The following is an 8,869-nucleotide window of genomic DNA, read 5'->3' on the forward strand; positions in this document are numbered from 1 at the left end:
TGTGTTTCTTGAGGTAGTTTTCAATCTCAGCATGTGCTCTCTTTTCTTCTGCTAGTTCTTGTTTCAGTCTCTCCCTCTCGTTATAAAGGTCAGACTCTTTATTCTGCTGCTGTCTCTGACTGCACTGAACTTTGACCTTTTGAAAAACAATAATAATCAACTCATTAATATGCGTGCATGTGTGGGTGCATGCATGCAACTGGATTGATAAGAAAGCAAAATATATGTAATGATTCTTTCTGAAATTTTAGATGAAAATTTTGCTTGGACAAATAAATTATTGTATGTATTATGTACAGGTATAATTATTACTTACGTCTGATTGTTTTTTAATGTATTTATTAAGTAGTCCGGTGCGAGCTTTAAGTTCTTGTAACTGATCCTTGCAGTGAGCAACATCTTCATCTAATTTCTACCAAAAATAAGATGACAATGTAACTTATTAGAGGAATGTAGTTATAGAGGTTCAAAACATACATGTACATGTATGTAGTATCAGAAAATGTAATAAAAATATGAGGTAATTTCGAAGCCATTTTTGGAAAAAACTTATAGCCTTGGGTATTTTTCAGAATTTTGACATTTTTTTAAATGGCCATAACTTGAAAAATTGAAGTCGGAATCAGTTCAAACTTTCTACACAGCATAAGGACATCAATATGTATCAGAAAATGCAATAAAAATTTAGGGTGATTTTGGAGCCATTTTTTTGAAAAAACCATGGGCTATATCACTTTGTGTATCTTTCTTTACCTTAACCAATCTTTAACCTGTTCTTTGTTTTGTATATTCCTTTCCTTAACCTACATGTTTATTTCTACCCTTTCTCATAATAAATTTTTTGAGGGCTCTGTTCCCTTTTCAACTGGGCTATAGCCTTGGGTATTTTTCAGATTTTTGACATTTTCTTAAAATGGCCATAACTTGAAAAATTAAAGTCGGAATCAGCTCAAACTTGCTACACAGCATAAGGACATCAATATGTATCAGAAAATGTAATAAAAATTCAGGGTGATTTCGGAGCCATTTTTTGGAAAACCATCGGCTATAGCCTTGGGTATTTTTCAAAACTTTGGGATTTTATTAAATTGGCCATAACTTGAAAAATTGAAGTCGGAATCAGCTCAAACTTTCTACACAGCATAAGGACATCAATATGCATCAGAAAATGTAATAAAAATTCAGGGTGATTTTGGAGCCATTTTTTGAAAAAAAAACCATGGGCTATAGCCTTGGGTATTTTACATACATTGTACATACAGTACATTGTAATTAGGTGCATGTCATTATGATAATAAAGGGTAGTATTCATACTGTGATTTGTTCTTCTTTTTCTCTTTTCACTTCAACCAATTGTTTCCTTAAGTCCTTCACCAGTTGCCTGCAATCATGCTCACTACATGAAGAAATTAATAAAAATAAATCAACAGCACTTGGTACATGTACATGTACATAATTTTAATATTTCACCAAGTGTCATTGGGTCTACTCATAATGTAGAATATTGTAATTATTGGCAACTTGAGCATAGAATCACTATCACTAAATTAAGGATCCTCTAAAGTAAGGACACTTCAATTGTTATTGGGTCCCAAGATGTCTAGTTATACATGTGCCGTATTTTACTGTATAAACGCCCGGTCCAAATAAACACCTGTCATTAATATATTCTAGCTATATATATGCATATTTGTACCCGAAAATAATGGTCCACTGTTTAGATAGCTCCAAAGTGCTTAAAAGTTGGTGTTCAATCCTGCTCAAAGTATCTTTTTTTATTTTATTTTTTCAATAAATTTTTTTGGCTGCTAAGAAATAAACGCCCAGGCCTTTAATCGGTAAAACACGGTATATGTACATACAATAATAATACATGTACATGTACAATATACATGTACATGTATGTGCTAATAATACTGATTACCTTTTGACAGTGTCCTCCATGTTGGATTTATTATTAATATATTCATTGACACTGGACACTAGTGATGCTATGGTCCCTTTACTGGTCACCTCCTCCAGTGAGTTCACTATTATTGACTGTAAGTAGGACTGGTCTCTCCTTAGCTTCTCAAGATTATCAGACATTGATCTCATGTTACGAGTAGCTATGAACATATGAACATATACAATTTAATAATTATTATTTTCTTATTTATTTAATCAAAAAAGCAGTAAATACAACTCTTATTATTACTGTTAAATAATGTCATGTTCAATCATTTATGTATCTTATTATTACTATTAATTCATTTATGTATCAATTATTGTATGCTTTGTAAAAAATATTACTATAATTCATAATCACAGAATCAATGTGCAATTGAATCACTATTAAAGGGTATAGCCCCTACATGTACATTGTATGATGATGATAATAATTATGCATTTCAAACACTACAATAATACATGTACATAAATGTGTATAGTAGGCCAAAATTACCAATACATGTAATAGTAATATTGATTGACTATAAAATCAATGCATGTATAATTGAAGCCCTATTGAAGGGTATGAATGAGTACAGTGTAGTACTAATAATAATGGTCTCTTCTCTTACCTTGTGCTGCTGCTGTTAGTCCGTGTATTTCTCCTTTCATATTCTGTTTACTTGAGTCAGTCTTCTCTCCTCCTCCTCCTCCTCCTGATTTCAATTGACAGAATTCTTCTTCTAATTGTCTTTGGTTCTCCAATATCTCTGCTAATGCTTCAGTCAATGCCTATAGGAAGAGAGAGACAGAGAGAGAATCAGAATAAATAAAGGATTTAATATCACATTATGCTCATTGATTTTGCTAATGGACATACATGCACTCAAAATTTTATAAAATCTAAAAAGTTACTTAAATGCATACAAAAACAGAACACACACTCTTTCTCTTCTTAATACATTACTAAAAGCCCTACCCCTGCTACTTCACTATTAGTCTATTTAATTACATCATTGGTAGTTGATGGTTTAGCTCCTGATGGTAGAATTGCATTCAATATTGAGAGCTGATCTGAAGTATCCTCCAGTACAGCAATCAGCAGCTCCCTAGTATGTCATAAAATACAAAAGAAACCATAAAATCGCCTTCTTACCTTTCTACAGGCGTCAGTACGTCTCTACGAGGAGAAGTAAAGGAAGACATCTTTTTCTGTACTTTTATTAGCGGTTTCCTTGGCAACCAAATTTTTAACCCCGAGTGGGCGTTGAGCTAGTCACGTGATCTTGAGAAGTGATTCAAGCAATGAAGAAAATTATGAAAATACTGAACAGAATCAGTGTTGAGTGATTCTACTTGATCTGAGCTTGAAAAAAAATCACTTTTAAATTACTAAAAAACCTACACAAACACAATCAATAATAATTATTATTAATATCAAAAACACAACAAATTAATAATTCAGAGAAACAAATTAAACCATGCTTCAATTAATTATAAAGCCACTGTCACCGATGTTGAATTAACTCCACTATAAATATAAGTATTATTAATAGGCACGTATTGACGCGTAATAACTTTAATCACTTCCTGCGAGGCCACGCCTCCCATATAAGCCGCAATAGAATGTACACTCCCTCCTCCATAGCGACAAATCTCAGTCAACTTGTCGTCAATACTCTCCGCAGAAGACGTGTTTAGGCCCCATTCGTCTAATAAGGAGGATAAAAAGGACTTTAATTGGGCGCAATCGGAGTCGAAAGAATCCCCAGTGGTACCAGGGTAATATTTGTATTTGTTATAAAACAAGTCGACTGCTCGTAGCAGAATGTAGTAGGATAATAGACTGTCTGAGTCAGAGAGGGCATTTGATAATTCGTCAACGTTTGGTTCGTTGTATTCCTGAGAGAGGGATCGGGTCTGGACTAGTCTAAGAAAAGACGAATTGCGACAGAATAACTTGATATCTTTATTCGGGATTGACCCTGGGGCTTTCCCAACTGATACCAAGACTTGGTTCAGATACGAAGTAAAGGTATTGATATCTGATTGAGATTTCTTTTGATAGACGCGTTGTAGATCGATATAGCGCTGAGAAGAAGCAATCATGTCGGGTATAGAACCACGTACAGGGAGAGAACCTTCGTTAGCTATAAACTCTTTCAAAGCTGAACACAGGAGCCAATAATTAGATGAAAGATGTGAGACGTTTAAACAATACGAATGACTAATAATATCCTGAACTGCTCCTGGTACAGTAGTTGGTACTAGGACACTGTTCACATTATCAATAGCTTCTTGAAAATTTTCTTCGTCTAGTGGAACTCCATCGTCATTTGTTCTTATACCAGAACGAACTAATTCTTTAAATTCTTTCTTTTCTCTATAATTAGCAGGAATCCTATTATCATGATTCCTCTTCCATGATTCCAAGTATTTGTATATTATTAATAGATAAGGTACGTTGGCATGTTCCGCGTTATCAAGTGATTCAAGATCAACGGAATCAGTGATATTGATCAGATCAGTGAAAGGTGCGTCAAGTCTCAAATCCTCGTGATAGTTGTCAGGATGAGATTGAACAATCTCGTGCGTTTCTGTGACTAGCCTAAGGACGCCAATCAGTCCATACGATCGTGCTATCAACAATGGGATGTGCTGTCGCCATAGCAACTCGGCAAGTTCTAGCAAGGTGTCGGACTGGACCTCGGTTGCTATGATGATACTAAATTGATTAAAATAATCGGACGACGACTGTAAAATCACTGTTAGTGATTCTGAACACGTATTGATGCTAACGCTATCGTTTAACTCTGATATATTAGTAGCAGTAGCCACGCCCCTATTGGTACCAATGGAGTCAGCTGACAAAAAGAAACTCTCACCCAGGTCACGTGATGCCACGAGAGAATCGTCCACTATTGTAATTTTTCCTATTCCTGGTAGAACAAGGTTTTTAAGAATTTCTGTTCCGACTGGTGAAGCATTTATGAGACACACGTGAGCTGATTCCAGAGCCGCTTGTCCATCATCGCCCCACAAGCGAAGCTGGCGGTCATATCTTTTCTCCTTATCGGACGCCATGTTTTAGTAGGCGTAGCTTATGTAAATTAATTGATTTTTAAATTATGAAAAATAAATTATTAATTTTTATTGGAATGCCCACGTAGTAACGTAACTTGAGGCTCAGGAATTTGATGCAAATTATTTTTTGAGTGGTCCTTCATTTTAGTTCCAATTCTTTGATTTCCTCTATAATTGATGACTCGGTCTTTAGCTTCTCCAACTAATGAGGGATAGAGAATAATTATGATAGCATTTCACGTAGAATGAGATAACATTTTACATAAAGCAAATGATTTCAACCACAATGTGAATCAGTAAGCATGAAACTATTATAATAATTATTGACATCACTAGTAGATGAAAGTGATTGCAATATCCACTACAAAGCAATACCAACTACAAAGACTATTATTGCTAATAGTTGCTGTATAATGTATGACAAATTGTTATCATTGAGAAATTTTAGCAGTAAAAGTATAGATACTTTTACACTATTAAATTACTATAATAATTAGAGTAAATATAATTATTACAATCACTTCCCAAAAATACAATTTACATGTTACATAAAGCTGCTTTGTACATGTAAATATATAAATATTAGTTTCATTGTAGTCTCGCCACGCCCCTTCGCTACCTGCGGAGGAAGGGTCTGGGGACACTGCTATCTAAAATGTGTGCTTCATGCCAGAGAATCTGGCATCCCAATCAGATTGCTCGAACCACGTGTAGGACAAGCAGGTAGCAAAGGGGCGTGGTGAGACTAGTTTCATTGTTATTGTAATAATAATGTTACACTTATTGCATGTTAGTTTACGTAAGTACAAATTCTATTGTTGCTCTTACCTGATTAGCTTCAAGTGTCTTCCCTTCTTTTACTTGTTCTTTTAATAAATCAATTTGACGTAATTTCTGTGTCAAATAAAAGCATGAAACATATAACATTAACTTAATTGTTAGCAGCCATAAAACAAATTTTACAGTAAAAATAATTGTTTCAAAATTAGATACAAGCAATCATTGCTAATAATAATAATAAAACTAAGCCAGTATTTTTATTTCAATTTTAATCCACAAAAAAATTCCACACTCACTTTTAAAAGACAATTTGTCATTATGAATCATGAATCATTTGTATGGTATGAATCATGAATCATTTGTATGGTATGAAATGAATCATTTTGTAATGATTCATGAATCAAAATGAATCAAATGAATCAAAATGAATCAAATGAATCAAAAATGAATCATTTTGTATGGTACATGTACATGTACTTTACTTTTCTTAAAGCTTTGATTCTTTTCTCATTGTCGTTCAGTGTTGAGCTACTCTCTTGACTTCGTCCTGTTATGTAAGAAGCTGTTGCTATGGCTTCAAGCTGCTCAGTCGTCTTGTCGTCCTTTTTGTGTTTCTGAGCCTCTCGTTTCTTCTTATTCTTAGCAGCTGATTTACTTAACGGCTCTAATAATAATAATAACAATAAACAATAATAATAACAATAATAATAATATAAACAACAATAATGTTAATAATAAATAAAAATAATAATAACAATACTAACGGTGCTCCCTTATATCCTCAGTGTCATTCTATTCCTAACTTAATTCTATTTTATTTTTAACTTACATGTATTTCTCTAAATTATTTCATTACATACAATATATTTATTTTATTTCATTTTATTAACAATAATTTTGTGCACATTAAAATTAAATTAATAATTATGATAATAATAATAATGATAATAAACAATAATAATAAAATAAATAAATAATAATAAATAATTAATAAATAAACTAACCAGCTTTAGTAGTATCTTCACTGATAATATCCTATTCATTATTCACAGTTATACATAATTATTAATCACTAATATTATTAATTAATTACCTTTTTAACTGGCCTTGATGGTTGCTTTCCTCTTAGTGACGGAGGCACATAAGCAGCTACTGGTTTATCTAACAATAACAATAATAATAAAATTAATTATTACAAAAATACAATCAGACATTTTGTTACATTCTGAGCAGGTTCAAAAACATAAAATAAAAATATAATTAGTCGTATTTTTCTTTCATTTTTGAGCACTGCTTAATTACACATGGCTGTACTTTTGTAGATATTTATTATCGAGAATCTTTTTTATTTATTTATTTTGTTTACCTATTAATTGTTTACTAGCAGCTGCCGATGGTTCTTTAATGACAGGTGGAATAAGCTCATTCGCTGGTAACCAAGAACACTAAAGGAATGGATACAAATATTCGACACTCACAACATAAAATAATCAAACCTACAATGTACAGTATATGTACTTGTGAATGTTTACTATATTTTGTTGTTATGTTGTGAGTGTGTTAGTGTGTAACAAGCAGAACGAACCTCCCACAATTCCTCTCTATCTTTAGTTCCAATTTCAAAGATAAGATCACCATTATACTTCCATACTTTGAAACTACAACATCAAAGAAAGAATGTCAACCATTACAGAGTGCAGTGTAGCAATCCTTACATGTGTATAAAGCAAGTGTGATATTATGATACTATTGGATGGGTCTACTTGTACATGTACAAGTGCTGTCAAGTGGAGCATGTTTTGTACTAATTATTAATTAAAGGAGAGAGTAACGGTATGTAGTGTATTGGTATGTGTACACATGTAGGGGTGTAGGCTTATCTCTCTCTCTCTCTCTCTCTCTCTCTCTCTCTCTCTCTCTCTCTCTCTCCCCCCTCCCTCCCTCTCTCTTACCCATTCCCAACCCTCAGTCTTGGTGCAGTGGTTGCTGTCAATATGTGTACTCCATCATGACTCCATTCACACTGAGTAGAATCACTGGCCTAATGACACACACACAAATGACAAAATATCAAAGACACATAATACTAATATTAATACTAATAATAATAATAATATTAATAATAATAATAATAATAATAATAATAATAATAATAATAATAATAATAATAATAATAATAATAATAATAATAATAATGATAATACCGTATAGGTGGTATATTTCACGGGGATTTAATTTCGCTAATTTCACGGTTTTAAAAAATTCGTGAAAATTTTTACCTATGAAAATTGTTTTTTTACCATACTAATAATGGTCAGTAGAAGAAAAACGCAAAAAATTTTCCTTGTGAATAGGTTGAAAGGTGATTTTTGTGAAATATTTTCCCCGGGAAATATACCCCCTATACGGTAATACTAGAAGAATGTAAAACATTAAGAATAGACACTAGCCTTTCATCACGTCCTGATGTACAGGTACAAATGTGTGATGTACACAGATGCTCAAAAATGTACATTACGCAAATGTGGCATATTCCTCGAACAAAACTACATTGTGTGCATGTACAGGTAGCGGTACTACACCTCACCCAATAACATGTACTATAACGTACTGCTGTAACTACTCATGCAGTTATTATTGGGTTAAAGGCTTAAAGCAAGAGTACAAAATGGTATGGTTAAAGTGAGAGTGTTCTTACTTGTCCTTTCCCTATCAGTGTTCGCTTCTCGTTGTTCCAAAACTCCATGTTACCTCTTAAATTACCAAAACCAGCCAGGAAGATCAGAGAACCTACAAAGAGAGAGAGAGAAGGTTTAACTAAGACCATCATCATGTCCACATATAAATCATCCAAACACAATTGGAAATATTATTAGTGGGGAATGATAGTACATGTACTAAGTAACCCGATATAATATCAAGAGTGGATTCTGTTTCTTTAAAATAGAATCAGCCAATACAATAACTCTAGTTAATATTTTCCAGTACATTTATTTTTAACATACATGTATTATTATTATTATTATTATTATTATTATTATTATTATTATTATTATTATTATTATTATTATTATTA

General features: G+C 32.7%; 3 protein-coding genes across 4 annotated transcripts in view; all 3 read right to left on the reverse strand.

Moving 5' to 3' along the window:
• LOC100639248 (IQ domain-containing protein G-like) overlaps positions 1-3,237 on the reverse strand; it is a 4,770-nt gene extending 1,533 nt beyond the window's left edge. Inside the window, 7 exon segments of the mRNA XM_020001639.1 lie at positions 1-136; positions 317-412; positions 1,315-1,396; positions 1,925-2,108; positions 2,562-2,721; positions 2,942-3,038; positions 3,086-3,237. The exon segment at positions 1-136 is cut by the window's left edge and continues 5 nt beyond it. Coding sequence (XP_019857198.1) covers positions 1-136; positions 317-412; positions 1,315-1,396; positions 1,925-2,108; positions 2,562-2,721; positions 2,942-3,038; positions 3,086-3,135 — 805 coding nt within the window. The 5' untranslated portion in view covers positions 3,136-3,237.
• Positions 3,238-3,291: 54 nt separating this feature from the next.
• Positions 3,292-5,021, reverse strand: LOC100639375 (NEDD8-activating enzyme E1 regulatory subunit-like). The gene has a single exon (XM_003389522.3). The coding sequence runs from the start codon at positions 5,011-5,013 to the stop codon at positions 3,424-3,426; it is 1,590 nt and encodes a 529-aa protein (XP_003389570.1). The 5' UTR covers positions 5,014-5,021; the 3' UTR covers positions 3,292-3,423.
• A 55-nt stretch (positions 5,022-5,076) lies between these two features.
• Positions 5,077-8,869, reverse strand: part of LOC105314231 (eukaryotic translation initiation factor 2A-like) — a 12,372-nt gene continuing 8,579 nt past the window's right edge. For both annotated transcript variants that reach the window (XM_011408276.2, XM_020001637.1), the window contains exons 12-19: positions 7,746-7,834; positions 7,379-7,451; positions 7,160-7,238; positions 6,887-6,954; positions 6,798-6,828; positions 6,276-6,457; positions 5,842-5,907; positions 5,077-5,215 (exon numbers count right to left, since the gene is read on the reverse strand). In XM_011408276.2, coding sequence (XP_011406578.1) covers positions 5,153-5,215; positions 5,842-5,907; positions 6,276-6,457; positions 6,798-6,828; positions 6,887-6,954; positions 7,160-7,238; positions 7,379-7,451; positions 7,746-7,834 — 651 coding nt within the window. In that variant the 3' untranslated portion in view covers positions 5,077-5,152. The remainder of the gene's footprint in view (positions 5,216-5,841; positions 5,908-6,275; positions 6,458-6,797; positions 6,829-6,886; positions 6,955-7,159; positions 7,239-7,378; positions 7,452-7,745; positions 7,835-8,869) is intronic.

The sequence above is a fragment of the Amphimedon queenslandica genome, unplaced genomic scaffold (assembly GCF_000090795.2).
Source record: "Amphimedon queenslandica unplaced genomic scaffold, v1.1 AMPQUscaffold_13051, whole genome shotgun sequence".
Lineage (NCBI taxonomy): Eukaryota > Metazoa > Porifera > Demospongiae > Haplosclerida > Niphatidae > Amphimedon > Amphimedon queenslandica.

Bases quoted from the DNA above. Each gene is read 5' to 3' on its own strand.
- LOC100639375 (XM_003389522.3), bottom strand. From the start codon at position 5,013: ATGGCGTCCGATAAGGAGAAAAGATATGACCGCCAGCTTCGCTTGTGG.